The sequence below is a fragment of the Monodelphis domestica genome, chromosome 5 (assembly GCF_027887165.1).
Source record: "Monodelphis domestica isolate mMonDom1 chromosome 5, mMonDom1.pri, whole genome shotgun sequence".
In the NCBI taxonomy this organism is placed as follows: Eukaryota; Metazoa; Chordata; class Mammalia; order Didelphimorphia; family Didelphidae; genus Monodelphis; species Monodelphis domestica.
The window spans coordinates 117,150,961-117,174,525 of NC_077231.1; the positions used below are offsets into that span (position 1 = coordinate 117,150,961).

At 39.4% G+C, this 23,565-nt stretch overlaps 1 protein-coding gene across 5 annotated transcripts in view; it reads left to right on the forward strand.

The window, feature by feature from the left end:
* Positions 1–23,565, forward strand: part of ETV6 (ETS variant transcription factor 6) — a 326,203-nt gene that overhangs the window by 274,793 nt on the left and 27,845 nt on the right. For all 5 annotated transcript variants that reach the window (XM_007503719.3, XM_007503720.3, XM_056799158.1 and 2 more), the window contains one exon: positions 12,153–12,698. In XM_007503719.3, the coding sequence (XP_007503781.1) occupies positions 12,153–12,698 (546 nt within the window). The remainder of the gene's footprint in view (positions 1–12,152; positions 12,699–23,565) is intronic.

Below are 23,565 nucleotides of genomic sequence, written 5' to 3' on the forward strand. Positions count from 1 at the left end.
AACAGTCTGAGGGCCTCTACTCCAAGCACCAGGCTCCAACAACCTCCTCTCCTTCACAGGAAGTCCCCAGAACTCCTCAGCTGTCCTCTACCTCACTTCCTGTGTCTCATCTGTGCCAATGGTGTCTCTAGCTTCACCCAGGACCACCCAGAGAGCTGTCCCCTTTGCACATGTCTGTTGAAGGCCATATTCTCAGATAATTAAATCTTGAGCTTTGCTGCAGCCCTTCCTAAATCCTGTAACCCTGAGTAGGGTGGAGATTGTAGTTTCCAAGACCTGATTCTGTCATTCCAAGTATCTCTATTGTTATTGATTAGGAAATATCCAAATCCCATCCTCTAAAGAATGGTTTGAACAGGGTTGAGTAGTTTTGAAATTCACAATACCCACTGAGGCCCAAGGAAGGCTAACCTCTCCTATGGGTCTTGTAAACATACTAGCTATGAAATTACAATAGTTAGAGATAAGGGAAAAATAGGAGAGAGAGAGAGAGAGACAGCAAAACCAATGTTTTGCTGGGCACATTGACAAAAGCCAAGTAGGGGGCTGTCCCCTTTGGCAGAAGAGTATACATTCAAAATAAATTCAATCAACCTTCAGTTCAAGCAACCACACCCCAAGGTTCATTCTTGATCTTGATGTAATATAGGTTTTCTGGCATCTTTCTACAACAGTTCATTCTCTGGATTTAAGAGTTAGCAAGCTTCTTCCTTGAAGATGTTTCTCAAACAACAACAAAAAAACTTTTCAAAAATCTTGGAATTTTATTAAAATACAATCCCCCCTGAAGTGGGTGTTAAAAAAAATCCAGTTCAGCTCAGGATGCATTGTTGAGTTATGGGGGTATATGAGTCAGTTATTAAAAGAATTCAAAAACCAAAACAAAACAAACAAAAAACAAAAATATATAAAGGGAAAAAATATGGAAGAAAGTTAAACTTTGGGGAGAAAGGGAAGAAAAAAAATTCAAAATCAGAATCAAAATAACAAAAAATCTATGTATAAAATGTTGACTAAACAAGAATAACTTCATAATGGGCCCTTGTTAAGGTCCAATTTACAGTAATTTCTATCCCACAAGTCTGTAGGACAGAATGCAGTAATATTTCACTCACCCATTTGCAGCCAAGACTACAGGAAGTTGTCATATTATAAGAAGGAAAGGAACTAGAATTTTATTTTGATAGGGAAGAGTCATTCACTGGTCTGACTTTTTTCATTCTCAAGGATATAGGGAGCCAGAATGATAGTCAAATTTTTGTACTTGTATGAGTACTTCATAAAGAGTGTAGATACAAGGAAGTCCTACGACTTAACGTATGTCAAGCGTCACAACCTTGAGTCCACATTAGTATTTCCTGTGTGCTCTTTTGGCACTATTCAGGTAAAGGCTGTGCTCCTTGTTTTTATCCCATTTCCTGGAATCACACAAACATTAATCATAGTCCCATAGCATTTGATCAATAAATGGCAGGTTCCCACAGTCTAAAGCTGTTTGGGTATGTATATTTAAACTTATATTACTGCAGAGAGAGAAGGAAAAAAATTTTAATTGTATGTACCTTTTGTACAAGAAATGAGGAAAGGGGAAAAAATTCAAATTCAAAAGAAAAGCAATAATAAAAAAATAAGGGAAAGAGAAGAAAAAAATCAGGAGTTCAGTGTGTTTTTGAAAAAGAAGCATCCACTTGTCAATGGATTATTATCTTCAATGCATGTGATAGGATACAGTCAATCAGTCTCAGCAGAAAATGCTCTCTTTACATGTGAGCAATGAATCCAAGAGTCCTTTTCTCTAACCTTTATAGATGTTGGAGTAGTTAACAATATTCGGAATGGTCCTTCCCACGAAGGCTGAGTTGCTCCAGTATGCTGGAAATTTTTAATATACACCTTGTCTCCTGGGTTCAGGTCGTGAAGTGAAAAGTCTAGTGGTCCAGCTTGTACTGCAGCTCCGGATTCATGAAGTTCACGTAGTTTGTACTATAATTTCTGTATATAGGAAGCAATAGTAGTATCTCCCCCTAATACTGATGTATATGCCGGGGAGAAAGGCTTAGCCTGTATAGGCGGATGTCCAAAAAGCCTCTCAAATGGTGAAATATGTAAGTCTCCTCTAGGCCTGCTTCTAAGATAAAATAGGGCCAGAGGGAGAATTTCAGGCCATTTTAAATGGGTCTCAGTGCATAATTTTCCCATCATAGTTTTAAGTTCTTTATTCATCCTTTCAACTTGGCCTGAGCTCTGGGGATGATATGGAACATGGAATTTGGGAGTTATCCCCAAGCAAGAATATATTTGGTTTAAGACAGAATCAGTAAAATGACTTCCTCTATCGGAATCAATACGTGCTGGCAGGCCAAAACGAGGAATAATTTCTTTTAAAAGCACCTTAGCAACAAAAGCTGCCATGGCTCGGGTCGCAGGAAATGCTTCCGGCCATCTGGTCAGTTGATCTACTATGACTAGACAAAATTTATAATGTCCGGCCTTTGGCATTTTTATGAAATCAATCTGTAGGTACTTAAAAGGTGTGTAAGTCAGAGGACGCCCACCAAAAGCTTTGCCACAAAAGGCATGTTGGTTATATGCCTGGCAGGTAGAGCAGGCTGAACACACTTTAGAGGCTATGGTAGTGATACCGGGGGCTATCTATACTATCCATACTCTCTTAACAGAGTCCACGATCCCCTGGGTACTAAAGTGACCATTTTTATGCACAGATTGGCAAATTTGGTGATAGAAACTTCTAGGGAGCAGAGGTTTCCCTTCAGACGATACCCACACTCCATTAATCTGTTTTGCTTTAAATTTTTGCTTCCATTTTTCCACTTCCTTTTCATTATAGGAAAGTGATAAATTTAAATTATCAGTGGTTGTTAATGTTAAAATTAATCCAGGTCCTTCTATGGCTGCTAGTTTTGCAGAGGCATCTGCTCGGTCATTTCCTCTAGAGACAGGGTCAGAGCCACCTGTATGTATGGGCAGAGCAATGAACTACAGCTAGGGCTTCAGGCAGTTTGAGAGCAGAAAGAACTTCATTAATAATTTCTGCATTAGCTATGGATTGTCCAGCTGAGGTTAAAAATCCTCTCTGGAGCCATAGCATTCCGATTGAGTGACAAATGCCAAACGCATATCTAGAATCCGTATAAATTGTTGCCTTTTTATCCTTGGCAAGTATACAGGCATGTTGTTCCGTTGGGTTTGTTTGTTTGTTTGTTTTTCAGTTGTATCCAGCTCTTCATGACCCCATTTGGGGTTTTCTTGACAAAGTTACTGGAGTGGTTTGCCATTTTACAGATGAGAAAACTGAGGCAAACAGGGTTAAGTATCTTGCTTAGGGTCACATAGCTAGTAAGTGTCTTAAGAGCAGATTCGATCTCAGGTCTTCCTGACTCCAGGCCTGGTGCTTTATTTATCCATTTTATCACTTAACTGCCCCAGATACTTAATAGACATTTGTTAAATTGAAATGAACATTGTTTCTGTGTAGGAATTCATTCTGAGGTGTCTAAACTGACCAAAAGCATATCTTCATTACTGTTTATCTTGTGTTTTTACCTTCTGGTCCACGATCCCTTGGAACTTCCCCAATGATGCTCTGGTGGTTTCCACTTGTAATTTGAGTAATATTAAATTAATTTTTAAAGTCTCAACACCACTTTTTGACCATGTGACTTTACCTTTCAGTAATTAAGAGTCCTATATAATGCAAAACAGATCCTGGCAGTCTGTCACATATTTGGACCCCCTCTCTTTTTGTTTCTCTTTTTCTTTCCCTTTAATTTTCTCCTGGGTCCTAGTTCCTCTTATTTAGCCAGTGTCATGTGGTTTCCCAAACTTGACCCAGTATAGGCTGCCTTGCCTCTACTGAATTCTAGCCACCAAATTCTATGACTGTCCTATTCCACCTTTTTGTTGAGATTGAATGAAAGTGACTTGCTTTAGCAGATCCCAAATGGGGTCATGAAGAGCTGGACACAACTGAAAAAAGCAATTGAACAACAGCATTAGGTGTCTATTATATGCAATCAACTCTTCTAAGGGCTGAAGATACCAAGATAAAAATGTAAAGGTTACAAATAATAGATGAGTTGGAAGTGATCAGAGGGAAGAGTAAATTCAACGAGAGAGCCTTTCTCTGCTAAAAATGGCCTTAATAGCAGCTAGCATTTATATGGAGCTCTTAAGCTTGCAAAATGATGTAAATACATTTAATTCTCAGGGAAACCTAGTGAGCTGTATGCTATTATTATCCCTATTAGATCCAAGAGGAAATGACTTGTCCAGGGTTCCATAGCTACTAAAGTGTCTGAGGCAGGACTTGAACCTAGATCTTCCTGATCTTCCAAATTCTAAGGCTCTGTCCATTCTACCTGTTTATGTTTCATACCTCACAGTATATATAGAACTGAAAATTTTTAGATTACAGTAATTTGGAGCACAGGAAAGAAAGCCAATTCTTTCAAGCAGTTTTGCATATTTTTCTCATTCTGAGAAACTTGCAGATAGCTAGTTTGTTTAGGCTGGGTTCAGCAGGGTACCAATGAATTTTAAGCCTTTGAGCCTTGAAAATTAGAAGTTTTCCTTTAGCCCCTTTCACTGTTGCTTTTGAAATTCTAGGAACCTCTGGTTTCTTGTTTATGACCTCAAATGTGTATGAATCATAAACTCCAGACTGGGACAATTTCCTCCCCTTGCAAAGGAAACTGGTTACAGTTGGCAAGTTGTTGAGATGTACAGACCAAAATGGGTGGGTAAAGGGTCAGTGGAAAGTCACAGGACCATGTCTCGTCACCAGATCTCAGTGTGCACTACAGGACTTGAGGAAGGGGAGGTGAGTTGGCTGGGAGTATATGAGTGTATGGGGTCTTATAGGTGAGTACCAAAAAGGAGGAAAAAATATTCTGGACTCTGCTTCCCTTTTCTCTGTGAATTAAAAACATCTTTTCTAGCCCCTTGAGAAGATAAGAATGATCAGGAAACTGATAGGCATTTGTAGTTTTCCCAATTCTTTTCAATCCTTTTGTAAAATTGGACTGAGAAACAAACTTTGAGAGTATGTAGAAAGCAGGAGAGGAAAAGAGTGGAAGTAATTAGAGGATGAGCTTGCAGTCAGGGAGATCTGAGTTCAAATTCAAATTCATTTACCAGCAACTTACACTCTCAGCATCTCATTTTCCTCTTCAGTAAAATGAGGGAATTGGCCTCCTCCATTCCCTTCCATCTCTAAATCTGTGATCCTATGTTTGAACCCAAGGGACTGAGAATTATCTGTTAGTATCATTTACAATATCCCTAGGGGGCAGCTGAGTGACTCAGTGGATGGAGAGCCAGGCCTAGAGAGCAGAAATCCTGTGTTCAAATCTGGCCTCAGACACTTCCCAGCTGTGTGACCCTGGGCAAGTCACTTATTCCCATTTGCCTAACCCTTACCACTCTTCTGCCTTGGAACTAAAACAATAGAATCAATAGCATTGATTCTAAGACAAAAGATAAGGGTTTATATGTGTGTGTGTGTACACACACACACACACACACACACACACACACACACACACACATTTATACATCCCTGATATTTTTGTTTCTTTTTCATCTAAAGCAGTGGTTCTCAACCTTTCTAATGCCATGATCCCGCAATACAGTTCCTCATGTTGCAGTGACCCCAAACCAAAAAATTATTTTGGTGTAACTGTAATTTTGCTACAGTTATGATTCAGAATGTAAATTCTGAATTATGTCTGCATTATGTATTCTCATTGCTACAAATTGAGAGGTTGAGAACCGCTGATAAAGCTTCAAGAGCCTTGCTGGGAAGGAGGGATGGTTTGACCAAATTTGATTTTTACTTTTTCTAAATGAAAACTTGATCTTTTATTTTTCTTTAAAAAACTCTTACCTTCTATCTTAGAATCAGTACTCAGGATTAGTTCCAAGGCAGAAGAATGATAAGGGCTTGGCAATAGGGGTTAAATGACTTGCTTAATGTTTGAGGTCAAATTTGAACACAGAACCTCCCATCTCCCGACCTGGCACTCTATCCACTTAGCCACCTCATTGCTCATTATCTTTGTTTTCCATGGAAATTTCCTAGTCTAAAAGTCAAGGCATTAGTCAGACCTCAAAGCACTTGGGATTTGATGGTTATTATTTATAACAGTACTCAATTTAAGTAGAGCTTAATGAATCTTAAATAAGGAAATCTGATGAGCCAGAGGAAGCAAAGCTAGACAATATATCTTTAATTCACATGGAGAGGGACAACAGAGTCCAGAATACTTTTTTACCCCTTTTTTAATACTTAGCCATAAGGATCAATTTTATTTGGAGAAACTTGATAAAGGGAGGAAATTCTATCTGTGCTTAAGCTCTCTACAAAGAAATGTGACACTGTAGTTATCGTTGGGAACATTGGACTTAGAATCAGGAGATCTAGCTTCAGATCTCACCTCAGACACTTAATTTTGTGATCACAGACAAAAAAAGCCTCAGTTTCCTCATCTGTAAAATGGGGACAACAATAGCTACATTGTCTATTTCACAGATGTACAGAAAGTGCTTTGTTGACCTTAAAGCAATCTATAAATGTTTATCATCATCATCATGATTATTATTCATTGAGAATGATGACCTTCCTCTCCCTTCTTCCTCTCTCACACAAACAAATTGTTAGGTTTTATCCATTATTGTTTTCTTCCCTTCCTATATTGGGAACTTCCAAATGAGAGCAGCAACATGGATTCTTTCCCAGTTTTCCATCTGGGCAAGTCACCAAGAACAAACCCAGACATCAAGGCCAGACCAAAAAAATCTTCTTGCTTTAGACAGAGGACTCCTACATCTGGGAGATTTAATGCACCCACTGTCCGCTCAGTGTATTTCCTGTGTCCGGAGCGTCTCTGCCTGCCGGCTCTGGTCTCTTAAGTTTCCATACCCCGCTGCCAACTTATAATAACAGAGACAGCAGGCAGCAGGGTAAGAATGTCATAACCCACTCTGCACGTGGTTGCATGCTTTGCAAACTGAAACAAAGCTTAGAAAGCCTGATTGTAGACCTTTTAGCCTTGATAGTGGCTGTGTCCCAGACCACTAGGAGCCTGGAATTAAATACCATCAGGTTCGGTTCTTTACCATTAATATTATCATCTTCATCAAGTACTTCCTTTCTGAGTTGGTATCTGCAGATAAATAAATAAACCACATTCTCCTAAGTTGTGTTCCTGCTCAGCTAGATCCTCAACCATAAGAAAATTCAGAAGCAGATTATCCAGGGTGCTGCCTCTCTCTCCCTTTCCTTGTTCCCAAAGCTGGGCAGGACCAGCGTGGAATCCCGGCAGGAGATCACATCACTTCCTCTTTCAGCATGGCACAAAAGTTTGCCTTCCTTTCCTAGCCCTCCCAGGCTTCCTATGGCTTGCCCTGGATACACCCCCACACAGTCAGCTTTGAAGCCCAGCACATCAAAGAATGCCTGCAGGTAACCAGGGTGCTGACCGAGTGGCTGCTTCCTTTCTGAAATTTGTAAGGAGGGAAACGGGTTCAGGAAATGGGATACACGCTTCTCAGAAAGTCTTTGTGTATACGTAAGCTTTAATAACTCAGGATGATAGAAACCATCTGTATGTGGAATTTGAAAGGAAATTTATTAAGCTTTAGCACAACTCCATTACACAGTTGTATGTGATGTACTTTTAATTCAGATCCTGCCGCAACATCTCAGACTTTTGGGGAAAGGCATCATCGAGTAATGGAAAACTGCAAAAAAGAGTCTTGATTGTGTCTCTTGACTACCAGGGACAACTCACTTAGTCTCAAGTATCTTCAGCTGTAAAATGGGTGTAATAATATTTACACACTCTACCTCTTCATCAAATGATCAACAAGATTTGTTATTTCATTGAGGTGGATATCCTGTTGTCTCCCCCCTTCTCCCACCCCACCTCACCATGATGTTGATCACAATCCAACCATACCTGCCCACCCTACACAACTCTTATCCATGACTTCCAAGAAGTTCACCTCACATACTTGTGGCCTTCCTTATTTCTCCCTAATGCCCTAAATAAACCAGTTACTTCCCCACAGGACCAGCCCATCTTCCTTTTTCAACTATGTAGTTCTGTGGTGATACCTTGTTGTTTGTTCGTCCTAATTCTTCAGTTTGTGATACATCCTTCTTTCGCCCACCACGTGCCCTCTGAACAATACTAAATTTCAATTATTTATAAGCTACGGATACAGTATCCCATGCTTCATAGCCATAAAATAATATGGAAGACCAAATTAGAGAACGCATATAAAATTTAAAGCTATGTAAATGTAAACCAGTATTGTTATCTTTCAACAACAAAAAAAAATGCTTATCTTAGATTAGATAAACCTTCAACTCTGCCCAGGAAATGGAATTTATGGAATAATAAATCCATATAGGTTGTGAGAAGAAATTTCAACATTTATTATCTTAAAGTTTATGTACTATTTGTATTAAGAGTTGTAACCAGGATGGACTATGGCCCAGAACGCCAAAATTAAAGGTGCTTACACATTTTTGTCCTTCAATAAGTCAGAACTATTGAACTTAAACACTTAGTTAGCAAAATTAATTATTTAAAATATGAAGCTGCTAGTTGGCGTGTACCTCCCTGGCCCCACCTTGTTTTTCCCCTCCATGAAAGACTTCCCAAGAACAGGTGGCTTTGTGTAGCTCAAATCTCTCCCGCCATAGTAACACATGCCCTGGCCAGTGTCCTAGGATTGCTTCTATCATGGCACCTTGTGATGCATGGTTCAAGGCCTTTATCTCTCCTCCATCTCCCTTCCCAGCAACTGAATATCTGTTAAAAAATAGATTTTAGATACTTTTTGTAGTGTATATTCTAGACCCATTTTGTGGAATTTGACATGGGAGCCAGCATTGCTAAATAGGCTGTTTTTAATCATACTTAAAACCTATTTTTTAACGATGTAAAACCTGGATGAATACTTCTATGAAGCATCTATGTATATCATATGTATTTGTATTAAAGTGCAAAAATTAGTATTAAAAATCTCAATCAAATAATCACAAAGTAATGCCCAGCAGGTAAACAATTCTTAAAAAATTAGCCTTAAAAAAAAAAACAAAAAAAACCTTACCTTTCACCTTAGAATCAATACTATGTATCGGTTCCAAGGCAGAAGAGTGGTGAGGGCTAGGCAATGGGGGGTCAAGTGACTTGCCCAGGGTCACACAGCTAGGAAGTGTCTGATGCCATATTTGAACTCAGGACTTCCCCTCTCTGGGCCTGGCTCTCAATCCACTGAGCTACCTCCCAAAACTTAGCCTTTTTGGCTTTAGAGAGTTTAAGGCTTAACAGTCATGAACAATGTGCCTTTTCTCCCCATTTCTCTTGATAAGTAAACTCTCTACTCTCAACTCAAAATTTCCACTTTCTGCTAACCATTAACTATAAAAAGCTATAAGACTTTCATTCTGCAGTTTCTTCCCATTCAATCTAGAGAATAAAGGGTTGTTTTTTTTTTCATCTTCTGGTTACTGAGCCCTACTAGGTTCTCAAATCCTTTTTAGGTTGCCCTAATAAAAGTATGTATGAATGAAGTTGATTTCTTTAAATACTTCAGGGTTTGGGTGGAAGGCAGAGAGGAGACAAACAAACCAAATCCTTTCAGTATATATATATATATATATATATATATATATATATATATATATATATATATATATATATGTAAGCAAAACAAATTCCCACATTGGCCATGTTGGAAAACGTGCCTATCATTCTGCCCTGAGTCTATCTCTTGGTCAGAAAGTGGGTAGCCTACTTTATTGGTATTGTTCTAAAATCATAGTTGCTCATTCCATCGTGTGGAGTTCTTAAGTGTTTCAGAGTTGTTCATCATCATTATGTTGCTGCTGAGTTATCCCAGTTCTTCTTACTTCATACTGCATTAGTCTTTATACCTCTCTAGGCTTCTCTGAAATAATCCTTTTCATCCTTTTTATTTATTTTATTAAATATTTCCTAACACATATAAAAAATTCTTAGAGTTCATTTTTTTTTAAATTCCAAACTCACTCCCTTTCCCCTGCCCTTCCGTCACCCCTTGAAGGCATGTAATATGATTTTGATGTTACATGTGAAACATATTTCCATATTAGCCATGTTGCAAAAGAAAACACACACACACACCCCCCAAGAAAAATAAAGAAGTTTTTAAAAGTATGCTTCTGTCCGTACTCAGAGTTCCTCACTTCTCTCTCTGGGGGTGGAGAGCATTTTTCTTCATGGGTCCTTTGGAACTGTCTTGGATTGTTGGCTTGATCAGTGAAGCTAAGTCTTTCACAGATGATCATCTTTATAATATCGCTGTTACTCTGTATGATTCATCATTTCTTAAAGTGTAATAATACTCCATTACATTCATATGCCACACTTCATTCAGGCATTCTTTTTTTTTTAATAAACCTTTACCTTCTATCTTAGAATCAATATGAAGTATTTTTAAATATTTGTGAATAATCAAATAAATTTTAGACTTAATTAAATCATTTTAAAAATAAGCCTTTACCTTCTTTCTTAGAGTCAGTACTAAGTATCAGTTCCAAGATAGAAGATGAGTAAGGGCTAAAACAATTGGGGTTAAGTGACTTGGCCAGGGTCACACAACTAGGAAGTGTCTGAGGCCAAATTTGAGCCCAGGATCTCCCATCTCCAGGCCTTGCACTCCATCCACTTAGTTGCCCCATTTCATCATTCTTAAGTGGAAAAGCTCCACTCTCTTATTTTTAGTTCTTTGCTATAACAGAGATGCTATAAATATTTTTCTATATATGAATCTTTTTTTTTATCTTCCCTGTGAAGAGGTCCAAAGCCAGATTAATGAAGACTTAGAAGAGAGTTACATGAGAGAAAGTAGTAGTTATTATCGAGCACTTTCTCAAGGAACGTGGCTGAGAAAGGGGAGAGTGATTGGCTTCACTGAGGCAAAGGGCTCCCCCTTCTTCATTGAGTTGGGTAAAGAGGAAGTAAGGAATGATGTCGTGAGTTTGTGAGTTAGAGAGTTGAGGAGAGGAGGGAATGCTTGGCCCTACTCCCCACTATGGCGTCAGTGCCTCAAGAATGAAAACCAAAAAAAGAGATTTAATCAAGTAATAGAACTGGAGTCAAGATTACAATAAATTTCAGATAACCCAGAACCTAATTTGAACTTTTAAAATACTGGATTCAAAATGAAGAAAGATGTGGGTTCAAATCTAGTAATTAAACCTTCCTTCCTATGTGTATGGCAAGTAATTTAAACCTCTCTGAGCATAAAGGAAGACTTTATAGATGAAATTGTAGAGGGAAATGCCATCTCAATGAAGTCATAGATGTTTGACATATTGACACATTATTCCGGCTAAATAAAGTCACTGATCTTGTAGATATAATAATTTCTTCGGTCTCACCTTGTTTTATGCCTGGGATCAGCTGTTGCTCTAGTTCATCTTTACCACATCTGTAAAAAGAGAAATATGTTACCTTACCAGGGTATTGTGAAAATTTAATTCAACTAATATTTCCTAAGCCGCTAGCTGCTGAGGGAGATAGCAGATTTAGATAAAGAAGAGCTCTCCATCCAGGGAAGAAATGGGACACATCCTACAGGATAATATAGAAGTTTTATGTGAAGACTCAGCAGGAAGCAGCCATTACTGACTTGGGGGATTAAGAAAGACTTCTGAGAGAGCTGGCAGGTCTGGAGTGGAACGTCCAAGCCATTTCTGACTCATAAGAGTCTGCATTTCTTTAAAACAGCTATTGAAAAGAGGAGGTTGAAATAAGAGATGGGTTAAGTACAGATAATTGAGTTTGTTGTGCTTATAGGGAACTAATATGTGATTAAATGTTTGTGGAAATTTTTGGTTTCTGTGGTGGTGGGGAAAGAATTATAAGTATGTGTAACATGTAAATAAATACTTTATATAATTAAAAACCTTGGAGAATGAGTACCCTGACTCCTGGGAAGAAAGGTGCCACATTATACATATGTAAACTCTACCGACTGCTTCATTTCAGTCTTTTTTTTACCCACAGTTCATAGCAGTTTTTTTGTTTTGTTTTCTTTCTTTCTTTCTTTTTTTCTTTTTTTTGCTTTTTCCCCAGATAATTGTATCCAGAGATCTTCAAGGCCATCAATGGAAAATATGCACCACAATCCTCCTACCATTGAACTCTTGCATCGTTCCAGGTCCCCTATTACAACCAACCACCGGCCTTCCCCAGACCCCGACCAGCGGCCCATCAGGTCCCCGCTAGACAACATGATCCGCCGCCTTTCCCCAGCTGAGAGGATCCCAGGTCCAAGGCTTCACCAGGAGAACAACCACCAGGAGTCCTACCCTCTGTCAGTGTCTCCCATGGAGAACAATCACTGCCTAACCTCTTCTGAATCCCACCCAAAGCCATCTAGCCCTCGTCAAGAGAACACTCGGGTCATTCAGCTGATGCCCAGCCCCATCATGCACCCTTTGATACTGAACCCCCGGCACTCAGTGGATTTCAAACAGTCCAGGCTGTCAGAGGATGGGCTACATAGGGAAGGGAAACCCATCAACCTGTCCCACCGGGAAGACTTGGCATATATGAACCACATCATGGTATCCGTCTCCCCACCTGATGAGCATGCCATGCCTATTGGGAGAATAGCAGGTAAGCAAGAGCCAAGCTCCATGCCTTCCTCACTATCCCCAGTGTCATCCAGGCTTTGCGATGACAACACCTAGGAATTAGCCTTTAGTGGCTGTAGAACAAGCCTCACCCCACTCCCAAAGAGATGCCCTTAAAAATGGTGGCATTGCAAATGGCGCCTTCACATTTGCTGAGAGGAAATCCATCCCAGAAGCTCATTAATTGCTCCACGAAAGGAACTTCTGCAATGGGGTAGCTAATGATCCCCCAAATATTCGAAACCAAATGTCCAAAAGTCCAGCTGACAAGGGAAGTCAGAAAGGAGCCTGAATGAGGAAAAACACTTAAAATGCAAGGTTTCTGACCTTGTTTCATGGCCCCATCCTCAAGTTAATTAATCTACCAGCTAATTAATGACCAGAGGAAGCATCAAGAAGCTTTGCCTCAGACTTGGCCTTTAATTTTACTCTCTAGGTAGTAAGCTCAGGATAGCTTTCACCTCAGGAGGATAGAAGAATGAGATTAGACTACTAGTTTCGAAGGGAGGTGCTCCTGGGTCATTCAGGCAAAGGAAACTATTCCCAAAGTTTTCTTTGTGGGAACAACCCCAGATTTGTTTAACTAAGGCAAGAAATCAAACCAGAGCAAATTTGAGCTTATAACTTTAGCTTCCATAATAATAATAAATTTAGAGAACTTGGTCTTCTCCAAAGCATGCAGGTTTACAGAGACCTTTTCTTCACAACAATCCCTTGAAGTAGGTAGTAGTAGAAATAGCAATAATAATGTTTATTCTATTTATTAATATTTATTTATTACTAGAATTTTTCCTTGAAATTACTGGAAATTAATAGTTATTATAAATAATGATGATAATAATAATTTACACAGCACTTCAGAAACTATAAAGTATTTTATCTCATTGGAGTCTTATAACAATCCTGTGAGCTGGCATTACTACAGCCATTATTATGCTAGTTTTATACATAAGGAGATAGGTCAAGGGAGGTAATCAGAGCAAAATGGAAAGTGCTCAGAATTTAAGAGTCAGGAAATCTGGGTTCAAATCTGGACTTTCCTCCTTAGTTCCTCTGGGACCCTAAACAAGTCACTTTATATCTGTGGACTTCTCATCTATGAAATGAAATGGGTTTGGATGTCTTTAAGGTTACTTCCAGTCCTGAGCCTATAATTTTTGCCAGTGATTTCACAACTAATAACATGTCAGAGGCAGAATATGACCCCAGGTCTTCCCAACTCCAATATCAGCTCTCTATCCACAAACTCCCTGGACAGCACTTGCAAATACAGTCTGATTAAAATGTACCTGGAACATATCTAGGTAGCACAGTGGATAGAGTACTAGTCCTGGAGTCGGGAGGACCATCTGGCCTCCAACATGTGAAGTTATATTTTTCATATGCTATATTAAATCTTATATCAGGTCCTTAAAGTAGAAAGTCCCAAAACAGTTCCTGTATTTTAGGGAGGAATTTCTGTGGACCTCAGGCACCATCCAGTCTACAAATTCTTGCCTTTTTTTGTCCTTAGGAACGTGCTTCTTTCACAGATTCTGACAAACAGGAAGGTTTTGTAATGACACCTTTCCATCATATATGACCAGTCACCACCTGCCCACTTGTTGGTGTAGTTAAGGGCAGAGGGTTTGATGGACAACCTCCTAATTAGCTATTTATCTACCAGAGATGTCTTGTGATGTTCAAGGGATAATGAATTACTAAAATTACACAAAGGTACCTGGACCAGGAGTTTCCAGGAGCTTTGGAAGCATCGAGAAAATCCTTTGACTATAATTAGGATGCCTTGATCAATCACTTAATATTTTTAAATTAAGACGTATTACCTCTCAAGAATTTCAGTCTTATAGATATTTTCTAACTGTGTGACACTGGGCAAGTCCCTTAACCCCAGTTGCCTAGCCCTTACCATTCTTCTGTCGTAGAGTTCCTGTGACAGAAGGTAAGGGTTATAAAATAAAATAAAATGTACCTGGAACATATTAACAATATTAAGAAAAATATAATAGAAGACAGATAATGTTCACTTGACATTTTTAAAGTCAGTATTCTGTCCTCAGGTATCATCACTTATGGTTTAGTGGCCTTCATTTCCGTTTGCTTTTGACAAATCTATTATAGACTATACTGTTGTTGTTTAGTCATTTTAGTTGTGACCTATTTGGGGTTTTCTTGGCAAAGATCCCGAAACGGTCAGCCATTCCTTTCTCCAGTGGATTAAGGCAAATAGAGGGTTAAGTAGCTTTGACCAAGATCACCACAGCCAGGAAGTGTCTGAGGATGGATTTAAAGACTCAGGTCTTGCCGACTCTAAGCCCGGTGCTCTATCCACTTAACCACTGAACTGCCCTAGACTATACTGCATCAAAAGAATCATGTTCATGCAAGTTCTCCTCATTTTACAAGGATGTTGAGTGATTTGCCCATTGACCAACAGCTTAGTAGGTGGCATAGCCAGAATGGAAACTCAGCATGAACTCATGCTGCATCTTACTTTAACAGGCAGTTATGAAATTATGTGAAATTTTCCAGAAAGCTACCCCTGTAAATGCTTTTCAAGTCTTACTTTTCTGAGAATGGTCCTGGATGCCTCCTCTACTGAAAATTAGGTGAAGAACAATCCCAGGAAAAATACTGAAAGGGCCCTCCTGTGGAGACCTGCTTCAGCTGCTCTGGCATTGACTCATAGCATTGCTCGTTGTCAGACCTCATCTGCAGACCTAAATTTATCTCCAATCCCACAGAAATCTCAAGTGCCATCTCACCTTTTTCGTTGTAAATAATTTACATCATGAATCAGGAAATTAAGATGACAAGAAAATATGGTTGGTGCTTTAAAAGAAAGAGTAATGAGAAGAGGAGAAGGAAGCGAGCATCTTTAGATAAACGTATCAGAAGCCCCCGAGATAATTAGGGAGAAGGGACAGGTCTAGCATGTTGCTGGCATATGATGTGAGCTTTATTAACCTCTAGAAAGTACTTCCTGATTCCAAACCCTACCCCAAACACTTACTAATTATGTGACCCTGGCCAAGTTATTTAATCTTTATTTGCCTCAGTTTCTTCATCTTTAAAAAAAAAAACAAAAGAGGATGATGGTAATAGCATCTACCTCCTGGGGTTGTTGTGAGGATCCAATGAGGTAATAAATGTAAAATGTTTGGCACAGTGCTTAGCATATAGTAGGTGCTATCTAAGTGTTAACTATTGTTGTTGTTGTTGTTGTTGTTGTCGTCATCCCCCTTTTACATCAGAAGAAACCAAAGATCAGAAAGGTTAAGTAATTTGTTTAGTTGTTCAGTCATGTTTGATTCTTTGTAACCCTATGGAACATAGTGTGCCAGTTACTTTTATATCCCCCATTATCTCTCAAAGTTCGTATTCATTGTTTCCATGACACCAGCTATCCATCTCATCCTCTGTTATTCCCTTTTCCTTTTGCCTTCAATCATTCCCAGCAGCAGGGTCTTCTCCAATGAGTCCCATCTTCTCATGCAACCAAAGTCTTTAAACTTCAGTATTTGACTTTCCAGTGAATCGTCCAAATTCATTTAAGTATTGACCAATTTGATCTTCCTTGTATCCAAGGGACTCTCAAAAGTCCTCTCCAGAACCACAGTTCAAAAGCATCAATTCTCTGGTGCTCGGTTTTACTTATAGTCCAATATCATAGCCATTCACTGCTATTAGAAAAACCAGAGCTTTGACTTTATGAACCTTTGTTGGTAGGGAGATATCTGCTTTTTAGGATGCTGTCCAGATTTGCCATAGCGAGCAAGCATCTTTTATATTCATGGCTACAACTACAGTCTATGGCAATATTTGAGCCTAAGAGTATATAATCTGCCACTACTTCCAATTCTTCTCCTGCTGTTTGCCAGGAAGTGATGGGACCTGTTGCCACAACCTTAGATATTTTTAAATTAATCTTCAAGTCAACTTTTATCCTCTCCTTTTACAGCATCATCAAGAGGCTTCTTAAACTCTTCTTCACTTCCCACCATCAGAGTCGTATCATCTGCATATATGATATTGTTACCCAAGATGAGAGATAGAAAATATTTCAAATTATAATAGATAATATCAATAAGATTATGTATATAAACAATATACATAGGAATATGTATAAATAATATATAACAAGATTATATATGAAGAGCACTTTATGGTTTATAAAATGCTATATATATAAAATCTCATTTTAGTCTTCACAATAACCCTTTAAGGTAGATCTTATTATAATTATCCTTGTTTTATAAATGAGGGAACAGAGTCCAAGAGAACTAAAATACTTGCCCAGATTCACACAGCTAGTAAATGTTTGAGATAGAATTCAAACTCATATCCTCCTGACTCCAAGTCCAACACTGTTCATTGCTCCGCCTAACTGGTTTTAGAGTTTGTAAGTGTTGAAGCTAGGATTCAAATTCGGGTGTCTAGTGATCTTATTGCTATGCCAATTTTTTTGGAGCCAGCCCTATGATTTCACTGGTGTAGGATAATCCTGTGAGGAAATTCCCTCTGCCATGCTCTATTGGAAGTGCCCTATCTTTGGGGGTTCTTGGGCAAGATTCTTCCTGTATCCAGTGGTAGTGGTGAGCATTGAGTTTCTTAATGTTTAAGAACATTGGGCAGAATACTTTAGAATCATAATCACTAAGCTAGCCTTTTGGAGTTGTGTTCACTACATAAAATTTTCTGCAGCGAGATCTCAAACATTATATCTTTTCAGTTGACACAATAACTTTAGGACTGGATTGGACTCACCAGATCATTTAGTCTAGCCAGTCCTTTTTGCAAGTAAAGAAACAGAGATCCAAAGTCATTAAGTGATTTGTCCATCATCATCCTGGAAATGAGTAACAGAGTCACAATTCTAACCTTCTGACTCCCAAACCAGATGAATGAGTACAAAAACATTTATTAAATGTTACTGTATACTTACTAGTCACTCTGTGAAGGAGTGGAGCAAACATGACAGTCCTTGCCCTCATGGAGCTTTCATTCAAATGAGGGAAGACAACACATATAGGATAACAAGAGTTGGAGAGGTGAGGAGGTGGGAAGGGGGTAGAGGGGGAGGGGGCAGTGGGAATAACCTGAATTGTCCCAAAGATAGGAAAAAGAGAAGGAGACTAGAACATGGAATTATAGCTTTGAGGTGGCCAGTAAGTGGCATGGCAGACCCAGAACCAGTTAATAACTCAACCTTCAGATGCTAGGGACCATATAAATCAAGGAAATTGGGGACAGCTTGGTGGTTCAGTGGATTGAGAGCCAGGCTTAGAGACAGGAGGACTTGGGTTCAAATTTGACCTCAGACACTTCCTAGCTCTATGATTCTGAGCAAGTGACTTAACCCCCATTGCCTAGCCCTTCCACTCTTCTACCTTAGAACCAATACATGGTACTAACTCTAAGGCTAAAGATAAAAGCTTAAAAATTAAAAATAAATAAAGGAAATCCAATATTAGGTTTTATTTGAGAGTTTTCATTCTGGACCTTGGCATAAGGAATTCCTTTTGAAAGGACTCCTTCTACCTGTGCAGGTCACTCTGCTCCACATCTTATTCTCAGAGTTTCCTGTGGCATCAAGAAGTTCAGTGACTTGTCCAACGTCACAGAGCCAGCATATTCCAGAAGCAGATCTTGAACTCTTAGTCTTCCTGACTTCAAGGCCAACTCTCTCCACAGAGCTATGTGGCATCTCTTTTAGTATATTTTGAAAATTAGTGCTAACATTTGCCTCTTCCAACTCTAATACCCATTTCTCAGTTTCAGACTTCGCACAGTGGATATACTTGCAAAATTAGAAAGCATACTGGCAAACATACTAAGATAAAGACAGGAGGGCATAGGATGCATCTGGAAGTGACTTGTAAGAGTTGAGCTCATGAATCTCTAAATGTTCCTGAGGAATAATGAAGACTCCTGGGAACTGAACTTCAATCCAATGAACATTTATGTGTCTACTGAGTGCAAAGTTCTATGGGATTCTCAGTGCTCTAGTGCTTTATTTAGTATGCAGGAAAAAGATCAGACATGCATAGTGGCTTCTCAGTCCAGTCATTTATACCAAATATGGATTTACATTGTCAGTAAGGAGAACAAATGACAAAATGTTAATACCCTGTCAGAGCTACAAGTCTATCACTGCCCAAACCAGATTAAAAGGTAACTGAGGGGGGCTGCTAGATAGCACAGTGGAAATTCCAGCCTGGACTGGAGTACAAAGGACTTAGGTGCAAATGTAGCCTCAGATAATGCCTATGTGACCCTGAGTAAGTCATTTAACCTCGATTACCTTCTTAAAAAAAGGTAACTGGGAATTAGCAAAATAACTAAAAATATAATACAACATAGATGCTGTTAACTTGTGGTTTTCTAAGTCAGTATGAGACCTGCAGAGATCTATTTCTATTGGAAATTGACACTACTACAGCTTTGCATACTAAATGTAGAGGCTAAGCTAGGAACTAGGAAGACCCGAATTCAGGTTCTGCCTCAAACACAGTCTGACTATGTGACCTTGAGCAAGTTAATTAACTTTTTTCATACCTCAAATGTTACACTGTAAGCTGCAGAAAAGGTGCCACCCTGCATTATTTGACAGGATTTCCTTGCCAGGGGCTTTCCTGGACCAGGGCAATCTCAGATCAAGTCCTTGTCCTATTCCCCTAGAGCAGATAAGATATAACAATAATCTAAAATAGAATCTGAGGACCATAAAGAAGTACGTTGTTCTACGAGAGTCTGGAGGAGGGAGAGATTATTTTCAGCTGTGGGTCTAGGGCAGGACAGAGGAGACTTCCTGGAATAAGGGCTACCATCTTTAAAGGAAGGAACAGGACAGGTAGAATCTTATGAGCGGAAGGGCTCTCTGAGCCAAAGAGCTTGGCATGCTTTGATACAGAGCAAGATGGTCTTTTCTTTATACTCCAGGTGAAAATTCAAATCCAACAAGCCACATAGATTGATTTTTTTTAAATCCTTGATTATCTTGAAAACCCCAATGAGAGTTTTACCTCCTTTAGTTCCTAACCAAGCTCTCTATTTTAAGAGGCCATTGTGGTGTGGTGGAAAGAGATATTTGTCTTGGGACCAGGAAGCCTGGGTTCAAGTCTCAACTCTAACTCTAACTGGGTTTAAGTCACCTCAGTTTTCCCATCTGTAAACTGGAGATCGTTTATAATGGAACTTCCTCTCCCACCTAAGCACTGGAAGACTCTTGCGTTCCTAGGAGGGCATAGTCCAGAAAGCAATCAATGGGCAAGGAGGGAACTGGATTGGTAATTAAAAGAGCCTAAGTGCCAGAAACATCATAATCAGTTGACAATTCTTTTTTTAAAAAAACGTTACCTTTGGTCTGGCATACTGGTCCCAAGGCAGAAGAACAACAAGAGCTAGGCAGTAGGGTTTAAGGAACTGTCTCTAAAGTCTGCCCAGATTTCAATGAAACCATCATTTGCTTTATTTCTTGCAGCTTAATAACATTCATTCCATTCAGTATACCTAATTTATTCAGTCGTTTCCTAATTAATAGACTCCCCCTCAATTTCTACTTGTTTTCCACCATGAAAAAAGAGCTGTTAGAAATATTTTTGTATACATGGTTCCTTTTCTTCTTTTAAAAAAAAACCCTCTTGAGATATTGACCTACTCAGTTCTAACACTAGGTCAGAGATGATGCATGTTTTGCAGAATGATTAGCCCAAATGAGATAATATCAAATGAGATGAAATTTATAAAGCATTTAGCACACTACCTGGCACATAAGAGTACCTAAATAAATGCTTATTGACTGACCAGTTCACAGTTCCACCAACAGGGTACCAGTGTATCTCTTTTCACAAAGATTGCTTCAAGTATTTGCTCATCTCCTTTTCTTTCACCTTTGCCAATATGTCAGAAAGACAGGGATGAAGTAGAACTGCCAAGTTGTTTCATATATACATTTCTCTCAAGTATTAGTAATTTGGAGCATTTTTTTCCATATGGCCATTGATAGCTTAGGTTTTTTCCCTCTGAAAATTCACTGTTCATGTCTGTTTTGACCATTTATCAATATAATAAATTTGAATCATTTATGCTGTAGAAGTGAGACACAGAGGAGGCAACTACATGGCTCAGTGGATTGAGAGCCAGACCTAGAGACAGGAGGTCCTGGGTTCAGATCTGGCCTCAGACACTTCCTAGCTCTGGGACCCTCGGCAAGTCACTTAACTGCCCCCTTTGCCTAACTCTTATTGCATTTCTGCCTTAGAATCCATACACAGTGTTGATTCTGAGACAAAAGATAAGGATTTAAATTTTTTCAAAAGACAAGGTCTCACTCTCCGATAGATTTGATTGGTGTTGGTCAGTGAAAGTGAAGCCTCAGCAACAATATACTTACCCCAGACTAGCAAAAAGAGTAGGCAAAAAAAGTAAAGTAAAGTAAAGGAGGCATGGGACAAGAGAGGTACAGACAGAGATAGGAAAGGGTGATTTCTGGGGCTTAATCTAATTTCATTGTAAATAAACTGAAATAAGTGCTTTGCTTTTTCCTCACCTCCTTTGAAACTTCAACTTATCAGCAGGGTCTTGAGATAATCATAAGATTATGATAAAGTTTTGATTATTATTGAGGGTCATAAGCATCCTCCCTAGCAAATATTCTGAGAAATCTGGAGGTGGTCCCACCTAGACTTAGTCACTTTCTTTTTTCATGTGAGGCACCCAAGGAGCAGAGACCAGCCTTCGCAGAGGGGGAAGCTGCTGTCTCATTTTCCATTCACTAGCCCCCACTCACCAGGATAAAACAGTAGCTGTAGTGGAAGAGTCGAAGGAGTGCCTTGACCAGAAATTCTGGTTTGGGGGGAGGAAGGAGAGTAAGATCTGGAGTTCAGTGCCCTGACTCTACCCTGTGTTTTCACCAAGTCATGAATACTTTGGCTTTACCCAGACTTGGACAAATAAAACAAGTAGTTTACTTAATCTTAGCTTTGCAATGTGAGCCTCAGATACCACATTCTCCAATGTCAACCCTATTCTTGGCATAATCTGAGTCAAAAGGTGGGGGTAGTTATCCTCTTCTACAGCTGTTACTCTCTTGACCCCAGCTCAAGCCAGGAAGCATCAATGGATTCCATGCTGCCACTGGACAACCATTGATTGAGGGAATTAGGTAGTGCAATGGTTAGAGCACTGGACCTGGAGTCAAGAAGACCTAAGGTCAAACCTGGACTCAAACACTTACTGTGTGATCCCAGGCAAGGCACTTAAACTTTGTTTGTCTGCGTTTCCTCAGCTATAAAATGGGGCTAATAATAGCACCTACTGCCCAGGATTCTTGTGAGGACCATATGACATGACATTTATAAAAATGATAATAGCACAGTGCCTGGCATTAGCAAGGACTTAATAATTATTTGTTGCCTTCCTTCCTTCCTTCCTTCCTTCCTTCCTTCCTTCCTTCCTTCCTTCCTTCCTTCCTTCCTTCCTTCCTTCCTTTCCTTCCTTCCTAACAGCTTTCCTTCCTTCTCTCTCTCTTTTTCTTTCCTTCTTTCTTTCTTTCTTTCTTTCTTGCTTGCTTGCTTTCTCTCCTTTCTTTCCTTTCTTCTTTCCTTCCTTCCTAACAGCTTTCCTTCCTTCCCCCTCCTCTTTCTTCCTTTCTCTCTCTTCTTTTCTTTCTTTCTCTTCCTTCCTTCCTTCCTTCCTTCCTTCCTTCCTTCCTTCCTTCCTTCCTTCCTTCCTTCCTTCCTTCCTTCCTTCCTTCCTTCCTTCCTTCCTTCCTTCCTTCCTTCCTTCCTTCCTTCCTTCCTTCCTTCCTTCCTTCCTTCCTTCCTTTCTCCTACTTTTTCTAACCTCCAGTTACACAGACAATGAGAAACCACATGTGCTATATTACAGGATCATATCTCAAGAACTTGAAGAGACCTTATAAGTGCATTAGTCTGACTTTCTAATTTTACAGAGAACATACCTGAGACCTATATAGTTTATAAAGCTTGGATAATATCATGCAAATTATTGATCTTGTGATTCCAAATTCCTTTCTTTCCCCTGTACCACAGACCTGAATTTATCAACATTATGCCTCTAGTTTGTGCTCAGTGCTGAGGGAAAGGAAAGGGGGAAGAAAAGGCCACAGTGTCCTGGCATCAACACCACTTCCCTTTTTCTTTTGCTCATAATTCTTCCCATCACGTTCAAAAGCAGCAGTTGTTAGTTGACAGCATCACTGGCTTAGGATTCCTGGCTCAGACTTTCAAAGTCTTAAACAAGATTGTCTAACAAACAAACTGAGGAGTATTGACTGGAGAAGGATAGGAGCTTCTCTAATTTGAATGATCATCCTGAAAACTCCGTTTTCCAGGCTTATATTTAAAAACTCATGTCCACAGTAATCGTAGGACTGCTAGGTGGCTAAGTTGATAGAGTGCTCATCCCAGAGTCAAGAAGACTCATCTTCCCGAGTTCAGTTCTGGCCTCAGATACTAGCTGCCTGATCCTGGGCAAGTCACTTCACCCTATTTGCCTCCCTTTCCTCATCTATAAAATGAGCTGAAGAAGGAAATGGCAAACCATTCCAGTATGTTTGCCAAGAAAATCCCAAATGGGGTCACTGGAAAACAACTGAACAACAAACAATAGTAAGAAGAACATAGACTTACTTTATTAGAAGCTTTCCTCAGATGAACCACCATCAAAACAGGCTCTGCCCATCAATAAGTTCACTTTCTACTTAATTTTTTGAGTATCAATTTAGTCTAGCTTTTCTGTTACATTCAAACGAATATTGGTTTTTGCACTTCTTTCTCATCTCTGCTCCCTGAACTTATACTGGTCCCTAGTAAAAGACAAATGTG